Genomic DNA, 19,362 nt, shown 5'->3' with positions numbered 1-19,362 from the left:
TGAAATTTTTAGATGAATCAGACAACTCGTTGTTAGGTTGCTGCCCCTAAATTGGTAATTTTAAGGATATTTTGCTGTTTTGGGTTATTATCTTGAATATTATTATAGATAGAGATAAACTGTAAACAGCAATAATGAACAGCAATTTAAGACTCAAAAATAAGTCAAAATGACCAAAATGGTCAATTGACCCCCTAAGAAGTTATTGTCCTTTATAATCAATTTTTAACAATTTTCATAAAATTTGTAAATTTTTACTAACATTTTCCACTGAAACTACACGGACAAGTTCATTATAGATAGAGATAATTGTAAGCAGCAAGAATGTTCAGTAAAGTAAGATGTACAAACACAACACAATCACCTAAACACAATTTTGTAATGAACTGTCTGCTTCCTTTGTTTAATTCACATATACCAAGGTGAGCGACACAGGCTCTTTAGAGCCTCTAGTTTAAAGCTTAAAGACACACCTACCTTCATATTTGAACATGTGCATTCACCCTTTCCAAATGAATTAAATGTATGACTATAAGGTATGTGAAAATTTGGACAAAAAACCGGAATTTAACTTTAAATGCATACATTAGCTACGTACGAAATGCATTGATATTGTCATTTTTACAAATAATAATAACTGTTTTTAAAACTATATCCTTTCGATATACTTAGGATATCTACCCCTACGAATAGACTGCCGTAGCTGTGTTTGACAAAACTTTTCGGAATGTTCGGTCCTAAAGGTTCTGCAATTTCTTGTGTATTGAATAGAAGAAGATTCAATGATTCAACAAACGATATATATATAGGTTGTGTACTTTTTGGTGACCGTGTCACTACACCTGGATATGCCTTTACCATTAATAGTGGCGTTGTATCCGAAAGTGATGGCTCTTCACAATTTTCAAAATTTTTCAATATAAGCGATATGATACATTAAATTTGACCATATGAATCTTGACTTTTACAGAAATAACAGAATGATTAGGCTAGTGAAAGAGTTATTCGTAAACTTATGAATGGTAATAAGTCAGTCTTTCGTTAAGTTTAACCGATATAGATTGTCTAAAGTTTGAAAGTATAGGACACTTAAGCTTGTTTACCTTAGGGAGCTACCATTTGATTTTAAGGAGGGCTAGGATAAAAACTGTTTTTTTCCGGTTTTTTTTAGTTGTAATCTCTGTCCTGCCTTTTTATTTTTCACTCATTTTTCTCTCTAAAATTGTCATCCTGCTTTTTTGGAGCAAAGCGTCTCATCCTTTTTTTACTCAAAACTCCTCTCCTGTCAATTTTTTCAAATTTCATCCTAGCCTATTAACTTACTCTTGGAATTATCAACTTTAACCTAAGAATTTCAAACTTTAATTTATGAATTATCAACTATCAACTTGGAATTTCCAACTTTTTCCTTGGAATTATCAACTTTCATCTTTGTAATGACTGACATCTACTTCTAATACATAGTTTATTGTACTTCTCAATATATTCTTAAACTGTTTTTAATTTGTTGCTAAACTTTCGGTAAAATGTAAAAGATTAATTATAGGCATGTATGTAAAGTCTTTTATCGCTATTTTGTGCATTTTTCCTTTGGTCTTTTTTGTGATAATTTTTCATATCATGCTACTCGCTTGAGATGGAAAATTATCGCTAGAAACTAAGGAGGAGGTGGCGTTCTTATGAAAATTGACCTGAAATTGACATCGTCGTCATAGGTAAAATAGCGATAAACAGATTATCATTGGTCATCTCAACTCGATTGTTTTTTATAAACAACGCTAATCTATAAATATAGCTTCACATAACCTAATATTCATGAAAGGGGTAACTTCCTAGTAATGGATATATGTGGAAATGCCAAAAATATTGGCAGTATTTTTTTATTTGTTAATGACATTCTATATTGATATGCAATGTTCTTACATCATTTTATGTTTATTAGGGGTATGTTTTACTTTTTATATAAATAATTGAAGAGAAATCGTATATTAATGTCCAATTGTGGTATTTGAATCAATCAGGGACTTTGTAAAGTTCCTGAATCTTTGAATTTAAAAATTAAAATAATGTATAAAAGTAAAAGTCATTCTTTGTTTTATATTTATATATAAATTTATGCAGCAAATATTACAAATCACATGAATCCTTAGGGGTCACCCTAACCCCTTAAATTTAAGAATATGCTATTATCTTATAAACGGTTCATATCCCCACCCCTAAACCATATATATTCTACGTGTTTCTCGTTTCTCGTTTTGTTTATATAGATTAGACCGTTGGTTTTCCCGTTCAAATGGTTTTACACTAGTTATTTTGGGGCCCTTTATAGCTTGTTGTTCGGTGTGAGCCAATGCTCCGTGTTGAAGGCCGTACTTTAACCTATAATGGTTTAATTTTTGAATTGTTGTTTGGATGGAGAGTTGTCTCATTGGCACTCACACCACATCTTCCTATATCTATTGAATGGGACGATAAAACAAATTCCATGATGTAAAAGGGAAGTCCCTGGGGGTCGACCCCACCCCGATCAATTTGAGAATGTGCTATTATCTTGTAAACGGTCCAGATCCCCACCTCTAAAGCATCTATATTCTTGTATGGGACAATTAAGCAAATGCAATTAAGTTTAAGGGAAGTCACTTGGGGTCACCCCAACCCCATTCAATTTGAGAATGTGCTATTAACTTGTAAACGGTCCAGATCCCCATCTCTAAACCATATATATTTTTGTAGGGGACAATAAAACAAATGAAAAGAAATAAAAGAAAGTCCCTAGGGGGTCACCCCACCCCCTCTTGTTTGAAAACTTGTAAACGGTTCATATCCCCACCCCTAAACCATATATATTCTTGTATGGAACAATAAAACACATTGAATGAAATATAGGGAGGGTCCATAGGGGTTTACCTCACCCCGTTCAATTTGAGAATGTTCTATTATTATGTAAACGGTCCAGATCCTCACCCCTAAACCATATATATTCTTGAATGGGACGACAAAACAAATGCAATGATGTAAAAGGGAAGTCCCTACGGGGACACCCCACCCCCTCTTGTTTGAAAACTTGTAAACGGTTTATATCCCCACTCCTAAACCATAGATATTCTTGTATGGAACAATAAAACACATTGAATGAAATATAGGGAGGGTCCATAGGGGTTAACCTCACCCCGTTCAATTTGAGAATGTTCTATTATTATGTAAACGGTCCAGATCCCCACCCCTAAACCATATATATTCTTGTATGGGACAATTAAGCAAATGAAATGAAATAAAAGGGAAGTCCCTAGGAGGTCACCTCACCCCCTCTTGTTTGAAAACTTGTAAACGGTCAAGATCCCCACCCCTAAACGATATACATTCTTGTATGGGACATAAACAAATCAAATCAATATGGGAGCTTTGTTTGGGAGACTTCGTAACAGCATCCTGTTACAATTACGTCTTGTTTAATTTTATGCTTTTGATAATTATTTTGATTTGATATGATATTGAAATTCTTATTCGATAGATACTAGTACTCAATAATGTAATATATAACATGTATAAAGAAAATATGAAATAAATCTATGTTTTTGTAAAAGTTAGTTTTCAACAGTATCTTTTTGTTTGTTATAACAATTTGAATATGCAAGTTTTATATAGTTCTACATTATAGATTTGACACCAATGCATACTTTGGCGGGAATCTGTCATATCTAGACACAAGTGGAAAAGGTGTTTTAACCAGCAAAAGCAGTGTTAGTGCAGGATATGCAAACCTGTTTGAGTCCTTGTGCCAGTAAGTAGTTCGATGTTGTACTATTGACTACTTTTAATAATTTTACATACTGGTTAATTTGAAAAAATGGCCGAGATTTTCATGTATGATTATAATGCATTTTCGAAGGTCAATTTTTCACACAGTTACATACCAAATATCAGGTAGGCATGGTTAAGGACAACTGAAAACCAAAGAGCCGTTACTGTGACAAGACGGCTTCCATATTGATCAGAGTTTCATTTACCATCTATAGACTTGTTAGATGAAAACGTTTTGTCACAGTAGCTGCTCTTTGTGCCTAGTATTATATCATGTACCAGCTTTACTTGGAAGTTCTACTTTCGACGTTAAGAAATATAGATTCCACAACTGCAACAAGTGTATTACGATATTCCTTCACTCGAGACAGTTGAATTTTAATTTTTAAAGCGCCAGGCTTGCCGAGCATTTTAAGTAATTAAAATTGAACTGTTGAGAGTGGAGAAATATCGTAATACACGAGTTACAGCGGTGGAATCTGTTTCTCTTATGATTTGTATCCTTCCATTTCAAAGATTTTAGGAAAGTTGTGTACTTTTGATGTGACGTCATCAGGCATGGTCGCCTTTTTTCATGACGTCACAATAAGAAAATTCAGAAGAAAACAAGAAAATTTAACGTCACAATGAAATTTCAACCAATCATTTGCCGAGAACAGATTTTTCACTAGTGAGGAGAAATATTTTTCTCGCACTGGTCAGGCAATGTAAAAATAACACAAAAAATAGACAATATGATTTTTCAAACTGCAGGAAAAAAATCATCACTCATAAATATAAACCACTTATATTTACGCTGTAGCCGTTTCCATTGTTAATTCATATTTTGTATGAACTTCACTCTGAAACTATGCAAGTAACTTGCCTTTTTTGAAACGTTTTTTACAATTTTGTTAATGAAATTTATGCCGCATTTATTCATTTGTTTTTTTATCATAGACGTCTATCAACATCTGACAATGTGTATACCGAACAAAACGACTTTCGGTATCGTGTACAGAAAAAAAAACGACATTTGAACTTGCAGGTCTGTTAATAGAAACATATCAAAAGTTAAATGTCACTTTTTCCACCATTGGTTTTGCAGGAGTTTAACTCCATGCGCATCAACAACAGGTTCTTCGTGGAAACATTCACCATAGTATAGCATTCCTCGATTTGCAATATTTAATGAGTTGAAATAGAAAAATGCGATTTTAGAAGTATACATGCCTTGTGAAGCGATGACAATGACTCCACTCAAGCATAAACGGAAAATCTTCTCACGGTTTTCATTGCAAAACCGATTGTTCTGCTTTTGAAGATTACAAGACGTGACCCATTAACGTATAGAAGAGTAAGTTTTCAGAAATAATTTTGACAAAAGAAATATCAACATAGTTTTCCTTCAGTCCATTCAATTTTTCATCTCTTAACGAAACTTAGTACAAGTGATAAGAAGTATATATCATAAAGCAAGTTGAGAGCAGAACAGTTCTAATTAAGTTGCTCTGTTTTAAAATTTCTATATAAATTTGAGTTGACTCTGTTAACGAAGTTGTACCGAACATTATTTAAATGCTAAATGAAGGGTATAAACCATATTTTTTTTCCAAACTATATCGTCAGCCTGCGTAGCTCAGTCGATAGAGCATCAGACTTTTAATCTGAGGGTCTAGGGTTCGACTCCCTACGTGGGCAATTGTAATTTTTGCTCCTTTGAGGTGGATTGATCATTTCTGTTCTAGACATCATTTTTTTATACATGTTATATGTGTGGTTCCTATACCTAAGTTTGAACAACTCTAAAATGTCGTCTGATTGCAATTTTATTAGCAGCTGACGATGGACACAGCTGCATGGTATTTATATAGAAAAGCATCGATCATAAGTTTTGATGAAGAAGTAATTATGTAAACTATTAATAAAATTGAGAATGGAAATGGGGAATGTGTCAAAGAGACAACAACCCGACCAAATAAAAAACAACAGCAGAGGGTCACCAACAGGTCTTCAATGTAGCGAGAAATTCCCAAACCCGGAGGCGTCCTTCAGCTGGCCCCTAAACAAATGTATACTAGTCCAGTGATAATGAACGCATTTTGTATGGTATTGGTTGCAAAAAATTGATATTTTTAATTTAACTGCAATTTTTTTTATTTAATTGGTACAATTTTTCATTTAAATGCAATAATGTCTTATTTGAATGGTATATTTTGTCATTTAAATGCAATATTTTTTTCATTTAAATGCAATATTTTTTTCATTTAAATGCAATATTTTTTCTTTTAAATGCAATATGTTTTCATTCAAATGCAATATTTTTTTCATTCAAATGCAATATTTTTTATTTGAATAGTATATTTTTTCATTTAAATGCAATAATATATGCAGAAAGGGATTTCATTGGAGGCGTTTTTGCCATGCACGCAGGCATCTGTTTCTACCCAATAACAGCCAGTGCACGAACGCCAAATTAAGTTAGATAGGACGATATTCCGACGCGTCAGTTTTTAATTCTTGGTCACTCATGTTTAGAAAGAAAGAAGAGAAATCCAAACAATAACCGACCAATCATAAATGTTGTTTCAAATTTTACCTTATGACGGTCAATCAATTTCCAATAATGCAAGCATTGCATATAAATGAAAAAATACAATACAAATTGAATAAAAGATATTGCATTTAAATGAAGAAATATCCATTTGCAATATTGCATTCAAATGAAAAGTAACAAATTTTTTGCAACCAATACCATGCCATAGTAAACTGAATGTCTCTGTATTATGAGCTCCAAAAACTTATTGTTTTGTTTCAGATATATGTAAATGTATGTTAAATGAGATATCTTCCATGTGTGTTCACTGTGGTTACAATATGAATTTCCTCAAGTTCACAACATTCAAGAAAACAAAACAAAATCGGGCATAGATATGTGAAGTATACATGTAAAATGCACTTCAGTTCAGTGGCAATATTTAATATTTGCATAAAAACCTTATGAACTAGTTTATTGGATTATGTTATAAATTGGTACAATTCTTACTAATTGCTGAAGAAACAATAAAATGTGATATGCTAATGTTTGCCATTGTTCAGATTATTAATGAAATAGTCAGATAAGCATGTCTTGAACCTCACAAGCTTATTTTCATATATAGAAAACACCGTGTAGAACGCCACATGCGGGGTGTCGGCTATGTTTGACACGGGGTGGCAGTTTCGAAGCGAAGAAACCTATCAAAGTAAGTGCAAGTATCGAAATTTCTTTATTTAGAATTATTAGTACCATATAATGTACTTCCCTAAGAAACTGAATCACAATCTATTTCCTGCAAGCAAAATTATTTTCTCAAACACCTCTCCCTTGTTTTCCGTGTTGCAGATTTTCAGGCTTCATATGTAAATTTCTGGATAAAAAACTACTTTAGACGACTTCCTTCCGCATCATTTATATAAGATTGAATTCCTTTTATGAAATTTAACCAAAACCCAGCTTCATACTTAAAATTGATTTGTTTTAAAACTAGTTTTTCATCAAAATATAATGTGTCACTCGGGGTGTCAGATTTTGCATCTCAAGGGGTAGAGGATTCCAATAAAAAAGGAATAGATATGCATATGAATCATGTAAATCGATCTTGATCTAATGCTTTTTTTTAATTCAAAAACATCTACTATATTAAGATAACATATTAAAAACTAAAAGTACTTCACATTGTCTGTTTATGCATATGTGCAATTGATTATATAAATAGTAAAAAAAATGTCTCAAAATATTTTGTCTTGAAGCTGGAAAATGATTTTTATTCCTTTTCAGTTACTATCGTGGTCAGATAAAAGTCACGGCTGTGGCTCAATGCACCGAAACATTGAGGAAAATCAGAGCTGACCTCCATATAAAATTTTGCCGAAGCCGCCAACACACAAACGCCATCAAAGTTCATCAACAGGCTCCGCTCGAAAGCGTTTGTGCACACCGCAAAAAGCACTCACTCCATAACGAAATCGGTTACTCTCTTCAATGAAACACTCACCGGCATCTTTATCATCCAATGGTAATACAGCTTCAAGGAGACATGAAAAAGATGACACTTCTATTCTTAACTATTTCAAAACAGCGATTCAAAATCTTGAAAAAAATAAATTTGGCTGCTGATTTCCTAACTTTTTTCCAAATGGTAAATTTTTTAGGTGGACCAAAAAGTATTGAACACATTACGGAGCGCAGAATTGCCGCCCCCAAGACGCAGATATAAGTTTTGCAGTTTTAAGTCATAAGATACTACTCGTGTCAGACTTCATCGCCATGGACCTTGATACTTAGTATCCCAAAGTCTGACTTCTGTTTGAGATATCTTGGTTCAAACATTGAAATATTTCATCATGATCCATCATGAGCTGACATGGTTTCTTTGATACAAGATGTCTACTGTGCTTTCATTAACATAATGTGATTGTGTTCCAAATATGTCACTGGCACTAGAAAGAACCAAGTTGATACAAGAAAGGCCACCCCCACCCCCACCCCCCAAGTTCCGTAAGCTGAAACAATGACGCCTGTAAACCACAGATCACAAACTCAAATCTCGATTGATGTCAATTGTCACCCGCCATTCCTTGACTCATGATCAGATTTAACTTTTGGTTTAAGGTATCTTTAGCGTCAAATTTAATAACGATAAATAGAATTGGTTACCTAAAATATTCAATATAGGAAAAGAATGCCTTGAGAACGTTAGAATCAAGATATCTAAAGCAGAGGTCAGAATTTGGGATATCAAGGTCCAGGGCGATAAGGTCTGATAGTATCATTTTGCTTGAAACTGCAAAATTAATCCCTGCATCTTTGGGATTGCCCATTACGCGCTCACACACGTAATATAAAATTTTACAGTGAAAAAGTCTGTAGTCAGTTTTCCAAAACCTCTTAGTTGTTTCCCGAAACCATATTTACGGTGTTATTCTTTTTGACATAAGTTTGACCGTCCCTAAGAAAATACGAAGAGAAATATTGTCGAAAGGATATTTATTTGCTTTTACGATTTGGATAAGATATAGAAAATCAACAGCCATGTAATATTTTTTTAAGATTTTGATTCGCTTTTTGAAATTGTTATGAATAGTAGTGTCATCGTCTTTATGTGTCCTTGAAACTGTATTGTAATTTGATGATAAAGATGCCGGTGAGTGTTTCGTTTTAGAGAGTAATCGATTTCGTTTCGGAGTGAGTGGTTTTTGCAGGATGCACAAGCGTTTTTGAGAGGAAACTGATGAAGAACTTTGATGCCAATGATAAAGTTTGACTGTTAGTGGCTTCGGCAAAATCTTTTATGGGGGTCTGCTCTATGATTTTCCTCCATGTTCTGGTGGATTGAGCCACATCATTAACTTTTTATATGACTATGATAGTGACTGGAAAGGGAAAAAAATCATTTTCTAAACAAAATATTTTGAGTCATTTTTTACTATTTATGAAATCAAAAGCACATGTCTTATATGACTAAAAACAGTCAAAATGAAGTACTTTTAGTTTTTTATTTGTTGTCATAATATAGCAATCAATTCTATATAAATGATGCAGAGGGAAGACGTCTAAAGTAGTTTTTTATCCAGAAATTTGCATATGAAGCCTCAAAATCTGCAACACGGAAAACTAGGAAGAGGTGTTTGAGAAAACAGAGCACTGAAAACGACAGGTTTTGCTTGCAGGAAATAGATTGTGTTTCAGTTCCTTCCGTGCAGTACATTATATGGTACTTATAATTCTAAATAAAGAAGTTTTGATACTTGAACTTACTTTGATAGATTTTCTTCGCTTCGAAATTGCCACCCCGTGTCAAACATAGCCGACACCCCGCAAACTGGAACACAGTGACACTCTTCAAATTTTGACCATTGTAATGAAAATTGTAAAAATTTAGATGATTTATCATTGACCGTCTCATATAAAACTGCACATAAGAACGCATCAGAACTCCTAAGTACTATTTAGCCCTCATCATATATCAAACTAACTACAGAATTTATTAGTTCTATTTATATCTCTATTTCATGGTCCAAATTTTACTCGGAGAATCGACCACCCTTAACATCAATAATCACATTAATGTAACTGAATTTGAAAGTTAAAAGTTACATTAATTATACTACAATTTAAACGTCTTTAAATAACTTTCAACGCAGTAGAATTTTCCTTTTCAAAAAAATCAACTTCCCTAGTGGATATTACACTGGTATCTGGTAACTGTGATCTATTCCATATTATCAAGGAGGGCCAAAATAATTACCGACATCATATCTTATTAAAACTTAGTACATAATTATATTTAATACGAATCAAACCTTTTTATAAATATGGCAAATTAGGGTTTTGACTCATGATCAGATTTAACTTTTGGTTTAAGGTATCTTTAGCGTCAAATTTAATAACGATAAATAGAATTCATACTTTGGCTTTATGTAGTTTATATCATGCTATTGTCAAACATAAAATAGAAGGTATGGTTTATGGCGGTTCAATAGTCAGATTAGAAAGATATTATACATGAAAAACAGTTTGTGTTTAAAAAAAACAACATTAACGATAGAAATTTAAATAGATTATGAGCTGTAAGCTAATAAAAAAAAGAAAATGTTTTGTTACATTCAGTAAAACGGTCAAAGGGCATCACATGCCTTTATGAAAAGGATTAGCTTTGTTATTCCTCCTTAAAAGGTTTAGTGATAAAAAGAAGAATTGAAACGAAACTTGTTAAGTTTTGAAAAAAGAGTACACAAAGAAAACGTTTTTCATTGTTCTGTAAAAAATTGACATTTCGATTAATACTTATGCCAATTTTTTTCTGCTATGCAACATTCCAATGTGGTGTCGGAAAACACCCGATCGTCCTTGTGGTAGTTCATCATAAATTTAAGCCGTATCACTTTGAACTTGGCACAACCGTTTATTTAAATGTAAATATTTTAAAAGATGGGCAAAATATATCAGAGGGACAGTCAAACTCATAAATCGAAAATAAACTGACAACGCCATGGCTAAAAATGAAAAAGACAAACAGACAAACAATAGTACACTTGACACAACATAGAAAACTAAAGAATAAGCAACACGAATCCCACCATTTCATAACAGATCCGGTAAATAGTCTATTTCGGTAGGTCACATTCATGAAAGGGAAAGAGATTGTAATAACGACGTAAGGAACATATCCGATATCATATGTGAAACGCTTATTCCATAACGGTCATCAACTCGTGATGGCGTCCGTAAAATTTACGAAGGGATGATTTCAACTTCTCCATTTGGAACTCTTTGTTACTTACTACTTAGAAATGAAAAGTTCACAATTGGAAAGCTGAAATCATCTGTTTTGTCGTAAAGTTTAGTTTTCAACCGACCGTCATTGTCAATTTCTACATGTAAGCTAAGATATGAGGCCGACTTAACTGTATATGTTGTATCCTTTATCTTTAGTTCGATGGGATAGATGTGTTCAACAAGTCACAAAATTTTGAATTATTTAGTGAGAGAACATCATCTATATAGCGGAAAGTAAAATTAAAGGATATTGCTAACTTCTTATCTTTCTTCCTAAGAAATTCCTGTATGAAGTCAGCCTCGTAATAATAATAAAATAAAGAAACAAGTCGACAACAAGACGGGCACAATTGGTTCCCATTGGAATGCCGACAATCTGTTGAAAACACGTCTTCCGAATGTAACAAATATGTTGTCAATCAAGAAATCAAGCATCTTTATAATGTCAGTTTCAGAGAATGTTTTGTTTGAATCAGATTGATCCTTTACAAAGTAGGATTTATCCCTTCCTAAGACAAGATACTTATATCTACGTTGGCCATTCTTTTTTATGAAACAAAGCAATATCAACTCTTCCGATTTGTCTTTTAGTATGGAATGTGAAATATTTGTGTAAAATGTAGAAAAGTCAAATGTTTTAATGCTATTACAAGATGAAAGAGAGTTAGATTGTATGTACTCTAAAAGATCTCTGAAATTCTTTAGTACCACGTTTGATTCACGCCACCTCTAGAATAGGCAGTTTCACAATAACTTTGAAGCCCGGCTTTGATTGCTGATAAGATATATGTTAATAATTTAGAAAGAGGTTCCGTGGAGCACTTGGAATACCCAGCAATTTACTGTTGTTTGTAAGGACACTTATGTAGTTCAGATATCCAATAAGGTGATGGAAGATCCAGTTCTTCATCTTTGGTTTAAATCCCAAGAACTGAGAAAGTACTTTAATTCGTGGGTATCAATTTTCGTGGTTTGAGCAATATTTACATGTTCTTGGGTTTGTAAATTCGTGGATTTCAGTTTTCTAAAAAAAAAAAAAAAAATTAAAGCCTTTAGAAACGAACGTTACAAATAGTCTGGGTTAAAGGAATGGCAAAGTCAATATTGACTTGTGTAAATCGTAATGATAACATTAATTAACCCATGATAAAGTGATCAACAGATTAAAGACCATCAAATGTTTTAATAAGGCCATAAACATGTCACCTAAAGAAAACAGTCACATAAACAAATGCTATAAACGTATCTTGAATTGTCAAATAATTCAAAATCAAGCCCAGCATGAAATTATAATTTCTCATATGTACGAAAACTATGAGGAAATCAACTGCAAATGAACACTTTATCATACTAACATATCAATACCGGAAATCTGACTTTCATCGATTAAAAGTATTTTTTATGAGAATTAAAAGATCAAAAGTTGTACAGTTTAGGTTACTAAATATTACATGGGTATAATCCTGCATGCGGTTGTAGTTCTGTGACTGCTATCAAAGTATTCTCAGATTTGGCGTTATACAATATATTTTCTAGATCATATCAGTAGTCAAACCTACCGATGGGGATCTTTCCCTGTCTTTATTTGGACAATTGTTGTTTTATTTCGTTGGACACTTAAATTCGTGGATAAAGTCATCCACAAAAACCACGAAAAGTGTTTCCTCACGAATAAAAGTACTTTCACAGTAACAAAGAACAGACCTATGATTATCCATGATTTCATCGTTGGTAAGTGTCGTGAGGGTATATGTTGAGTTTCCAAGTGAATTGTCAATACCCAATTGGTTTATCAAGCAGTTAATGTAATGAGTTTTACACACAACAACGATGTTGTTTAGGGATTTATCTGTGGGGACAACAAATTAACATATTTGTCATGCAGGTAGGATATTCTGATCAAGTGTTTGGACTCAAATTTCGTGGTTCATTGAATATTGAAATTATAGAGTTTGGGAAAGGGCTGGTGTCCTACAAACACATTTGTTTCTTACGTAGCATTAGGAAAGAGAAATCAATTTTCACAGTTTGAAATGCGCAAGTTGAAGAGGTAGAATAAATGTCCGACAGAAAATGAAAAATGATACTTCATCAACATTTATTTATTCTTTGCAGAGCACTTGATATAACTTGTAAACATATCAGCGGATACGCCAAAGGATATGGTCATAACCTTGGTGAAATCATTACCTTCAGCCAGGACACCGATCATGCATGGAACGCCGTTCGTCTAGAAGGGGTATGGAGGTTCATAGACACTACATGGGGTGCAGGTTATGTAGACAAAAATCAGGAATTTATCAAGAAGTTTAATAACTTTTACTTTCTTACTTCCCCGGAAAATTTTATTTACGATCATTTCCCGTACTTCAACAGCAATATTGAAGAAAGTAAAAAGTGGCAACTTCTCGAAAAACCAATTAGCATAGAGGAATATGCAAAAAAAATAAAACCTTCTAAAGAAGCACGACAATATGGCATCAAATTTTCTCATCCAGATGTAATAATTGATAATTCTCCATGCACAATTATAGTAGAGTCATCAGCTCATCCATTTCAGAACTGCTGGTTTGATTTCTATAATGATAAAGGTTCAAAATGCACTGATGCAGCTATTATGCTGTGTGCGGATAGTAAAGAATGCAAGACTACTGCGCGCCCTCAATCCGGAGGAAAATATACACTTTGCTTGCATGCAAAAATAAAAGATGAAAATACAACATTGGCCGAATATATTATTAATTGTGGAACTGCAGAATCAAATTGGAAACCATATCCAAATTACGGTGGGTTCTATGGTCCAACGCTCAGTTTTACTGAAAGAGGGTTCGAATCGTTTTGTATAAAACCTAGTTATACATGTAAAGATGGCAAATTTCATCTTTCATTGAAGACATCATCAACTCCTGAGGTGCTCGTCCAATTACATGATGCCGAAAATATCGACCATAAGGAAAACCTGATGGTAGAGCAAAATGATACTTCCATCAATATAAGATCACGTTTATTGACAAAGGGGTACTATAAACTTGAACTGTTAAGCAAAGTTGACGAAAAGTACACATTGGCATCTACAGTGCTTATACTAAACACTGGTGAATCGGATTGGAAACCTTTTCCAAAAAACACCGGTCACTATGGTCCAACGCCAGATTTTACTGATAGGGGATTTGAAACTTCTTGCTTAAAACCCTTTTATGAATGTACAGATGGCAATTTTCATCTTTCATTGAAGACATCATCAACTCCTGATGTTCTAGTTTATTTGTATGATGCTGAAAATGTCGACCAAAAAGAAAACCGGACGGTAGAGCAAGACGAGACTTCCGTCAATATAAGATCACGTTTATTGAATAAGGGGTATTATAAACTTCAACTTTTCGTCAAAGTCGACGAGGTGTACACTTTGGTATATACAGTGCTCATACTGAACACTGGTGAATCGAATTGGAAACATTTTCCAAAAAACACCGGTCACTATGGTCCAAAGCCAGATTTTACTGATAGGGGATTTGAAACTTCTTGCTTAAAACCCTTTCATGAATGTACAGATGGCAATTTTTATCTTTCATTGAAGACAACATCCACTCCTGAGGTACTCGTCCAATTACATGATGCCGAAAATATCGACCATAAGGAAAACCTGACGGTAGGGCAAGACGAGACTTCCGTCAATATAAGATCACGTTTATTGAATAAGGGGTATTATAAACTTCAACTTTTCGTCAAAGTCGACGAGGTGTACACTTTGGTATATACAGTGCTCATACTGAACACTGGTGAATCGAATTGGAAACCTTTTCCAAAAAACACCGGTCACTATGGTCCAAAGCCAGATTTTACTGATAGGGGATTTGAAACTTCTTGCTTAAAACCCTTGCATGAATGTACAGATGGCAATTTTTATCTTTCATTGAAGACAACATCCACTCCTGAGGTACTCGTCCAATTACATGATGCCGAAAATATCGACCATAAGGAAAACCTGAGGGTAGGGCAAGACGAGACTTCCGTCAATATAAGATTACGTTTATTGAATAAGGGGTATTATAAACTTCAACTTTTCGTCAAAGTCGACGAGGTGTACACTTTGGTATATCAAGTGCTCATACTGAACACTGGTGAATCGAATTGGAAACCTTTTCCAAAAAACACCGGTCACTATGGTCCAATGCCAGATTTCACTGATAGAGGATTTGAAAGTTCTTGTATAAAACCCTTTTATGAATGTAAAGATGGTAACTTTGGTCTGTTTTTAAAGACAACTTCTACTCCTAAAATTCTAGTTCAGTTGCATGATGCCGAAAATGTTGACCATAAGGAAAACCTGATGGTAGAGCAAAATGATACTTCCATCAATATAAGTTCACCTTTATTTAAAAAGGGGTATTATACACTTGGACTTTTTAGCAAACGCAACGAGAAGTACACATTGGCATATACAGTGCTCATACTGAACACTGGTGAATCGAATTGGAAACCTTTTCCAAAAAACACCGGTCACTATGGTCCAACAACGTCAGATTTTACTGATAGGGGATTTGAAACTTCTTGTATAAAACCCTTTTATGAATGTACAGATGGTAATTTTCATCTTTCATTGAAGACATCATCAACTCCTGATTTTCTAGTATATTTGTATGATGCTGAAAATGTCGACCAAAACGAAATCCTGACGGTAGAGCAAGACGAGACTTCCGTCAATATAAGATCACGTTTATTGAATAAGGGGTATTATAAACTTCAACTTTTCGGCAAAGTCGACGAGGTGTACACTTTGGTATATACAGTGCTCATACTGAACACTGGTAAATCGAATTGGAAACCTTTTCCAAAAAACACCCGTCACTATGGTCCAACAACGTCAGATTTTACTGATAGGGGATTTGAAACTTCTTGTATAAAACCCTTTTATGAATGTACAGATGGTAATTTTCATCTTTCATTGAAGACATCATCAACTCCTGAGGTACTCGTCAAATTACATGATGCCGAAAATATCGACCATAAGGAAAACCTGATGGTAGAGCAAAATGATACTTCCATCAATATAAGATCACGTTTATTGACAAAGGGGTATTATAAACTTGAACTGTTAAGCAAAGTTGACGAAAAGTACACTCTGGTATATACAGTGCTCATACTGAACACTGGTAAATCGAATTGGAAACCTTTTCCAAAAAACACCGGTCACTATGGTCCAACCCCAGATTTTACTGATAGGGGATTTGAAACTTCTTGTATAAAACCCTTTTATGAATGTACAGATGGTAATTTTCATCTTTCATTGAAGACAACATCAACTCCTGATGTTCTAGTTGATTTGCATGATGCTGAAAATGTCGACCAAAATGAAATCCTGACGGTAGAGCAAGACGAGACTTCCGTCAATATAAGATCACGTTTATTGAATAAGGGGTATTATAAACTTCAACTTTGCGGCAAAGTCGACGAGGTGTACACTTTGGTATATACAGTGCTCATACTGAACACTGGTAAATCGAATTGGAAACCTTTTCCAAAAAACACCGGTCACTATGGTCCAACGCCAGATTTTACTGATAGGGGATTTGAAACTTCTTGCTTAAAACCCTTTTATGAATGTACAGATGGCAATTTTCATCTTTCATTGAAGACATCATCAACTCCTGATGTTCTAGTTTATTTGTATGATGCTGAAAATGTCGACCAAAAAGAAAACCGGACGGTAGAGCAAGACGAGACTTCCGTCAATATAAGATCACGTTTATTGAATAAGGGGTATTATAAACTTCAACTTTTCGTCAAAGTCGACGAGGTGTACACTTTGGTATATACAGGGCTCATACTGAACACTGGTGAATCGAATTGGAAACCTTTTCCAAAAAACACCGGTCACTATGGTCCAAACCCAGATTTTACTGATAGGGGATTTGAAACTTCTTGCTTAAAACCCTTTCATGAATGTACAGATGGCAATTTTTATCTTTCATTGAAGACAACATCCACTCCTGAGGTACTCGTCCAATTACATGATGCCGAAAATATCGACCATAAGGAAAACCTGACGGTAGGGCAAGACGAGACTTCCGTCAATATAAGATCACGTTTATTGAATAAGGGGTATTATAAACTTCAACTTTTCGTCAAAGTCGACGAGGTGTACCCTTTGGTATATCAAGTGCTCATACTGAACACTGGTGAATCGAATTGGAAACCTTTTCCAAAAAACACCGGTCACTATGGTCCAATGCCAGATTTCACTGATAGAGGATTTGAAAGTTCTTGTATAAAACCCTTTTATGAATGTAAAGATGGTAACTTTGGTCTGTTTTTAAAGACAACTTCTACTCCTAAAATTCTAGTTCAGTTGCATGATGCCGAAAATGTTGACCATAAGGAAAACCTGATGGTAGAGCAAAATGATACTTTCATCAATATAAGTTCACCTTTATTTAAAAAGGGGTATTATACACTTGGACTTTTTAGCAAACGCAACGAGAAGTACACATTGGCATATACAGTGCTCATACTGAACACTGGTGAATCGAATTGGAAACCTTTTCCAAAAAACACCGGTCACTATGGTCCAACAACGTCAGATTTTACTGATAGGGGATTTGAAACTTCTTGTATAAAACCCTTTTATGAATGTACAGATGGTAATTTTCATCTTTCATTGAAGACATCATCAACTCCTGATTTTCTAGTATATTTGTATGATGCTGAAAATGTCGACCAAAACGAAATCCTGACGGTAGAGCAAGACGAGACTTCCGTCAATATAAGATCACGTTTATTGAATAAGGGGTATTATAAACTTAAACTTTTCGGCAAAGTCGACGAGGTGTACACTTTGGTATATACAGTGCTCATACTGAACACTGGTAAATCGAATTGGAAACCTTTTCCAAAAAACACCCGTCACTATGGACCAACGCCAGATTTTACTGATAGGGGATTTGAAACTTCTTGTATAAAACCCTTTTATGAATGTACAGATGGTAATTTTCATCTTTCATTGAAGACAACATCAACTCCTGATGTTCTAGTTGATTTGCATGATGCTGAAAATGTCGACCAAAAAGAAATCTTGACGGTAGAGCAAGACGAGACTTCCGTCAATATAAGATCACGTTTATTGAATAAGGGGTATTATAAACTTCAACTTTTCGGCAAAGTCGACGAGGTGTACACTTTGGTATATAAAGTTCTCATATTAAACACTGCTGAATCGGATGTGAAATCAATGTTTCCAATTACATACACAACTACGACAAAATACTAATGCAAGCTTTTTCAACCTTTAGTAAGAAAATTGCCACCAAATTCTGTAATTTGCTTCGTGTTTAACTCTCCAGCTTTCGAAAGTATTCTTGCAAACAATAAAATTTTCTCAGAGAAAAGTGGAGAAAAATGGAAAGTGACAGTTACAACAGGGGAAAGTGGAGAATTGAGTTTGTCAGGAAAACCTACTGGTGAAAGCTCATACTGGCCAGTCTATACATTTGTGATTAATTCATGATATTATATGTTATATTATTCTCATTTTCAAGAAAACAACTATTATTTTCATGTTTTGAAAGTAGTTTCTTCAATACAATTTATAATTCTTTTTTGTCAAGTATTTTTTTTTTCGAAAAGGGTCTTCGTTACAGACTTTAATGCAGCCACCATAGGATATCCGATTAACAATGTCTGTTGCTGTCACATTTTTAGACGTAAATAGAAAAAATAATATCAATGTGTGTTTGGTTAGTACAATTACAAGTTTGCCATCTACTTGCGACTACACATCATGCACTGTGTAACAGTCCTACATAATCCAACGAGGAAAAGCTTGACTCGACAAACAAATGTATAAGGTTACATTTTTCAATATCACAGCTGGCTATATAATATGTTCTAATGCACAGCGGTGTTACAACTATCGATGTCATAGAAGCAGGAGTGTCAATCCTGTTGATGGAAGAACACACATTAACAGATATAAATACTGTTGGTTAAATTCCACTCTAAGTAAATATAACTAATGTTGGTAACCTTGTCGTCAAATATATTGATGTAAATAATAAAATAAATATTGATGTGCCTGCATACTTAGTTTGTTCTAGCAGTTAACAATCTCATTGACCATATACAACATCTTCTGTGTAACAACCATGATACAGTCGATGAGGAAACATGACTCGACTAACATAAGCTGCATTGTTTTATTGTTATATTGCTTAGTTGGTCGAATGGTCTAGAGAGCTGGGAAACGAGCAAAAAGTGTTTCAACA

General features: G+C 34.1%; 1 protein-coding gene and 1 non-coding gene across 2 annotated transcripts in view; both read left to right on the top strand.

The window, feature by feature from the left end:
- LOC143048391 (uncharacterized) overlaps positions 1-19,175 on the top strand; it is a 28,888-nt gene extending 9,713 nt beyond the window's left edge. The window contains exons 4-5 of the mRNA XM_076222070.1: positions 3,659-3,781; positions 13,217-19,175. Of these exons, the coding sequence (XP_076078185.1) occupies positions 3,659-3,781; positions 13,217-18,368 (5,275 nt within the window). The 3' untranslated portion in view covers positions 18,369-19,175. The remainder of the gene's footprint in view (positions 1-3,658; positions 3,782-13,216) is intronic.
- Positions 5,409-5,481, top strand: Trnak-uuu (transfer RNA lysine (anticodon UUU)). The gene has a single exon. It is a non-coding gene; the product is annotated as a tRNA-Lys (tRNA).
- Positions 19,176-19,362: the final 187 nt, after the last annotated feature.

The sequence above is a fragment of the Mytilus galloprovincialis genome, chromosome 10, assembly GCF_965363235.1.
Source record: "Mytilus galloprovincialis chromosome 10, xbMytGall1.hap1.1, whole genome shotgun sequence".
In the NCBI taxonomy this organism is placed as follows: domain Eukaryota; kingdom Metazoa; phylum Mollusca; class Bivalvia; order Mytilida; family Mytilidae; genus Mytilus; species Mytilus galloprovincialis.
The sequence above is the reverse complement of the archived record's forward strand: the minus strand, read 5'-3'. Positions and strand labels throughout refer to the sequence as shown.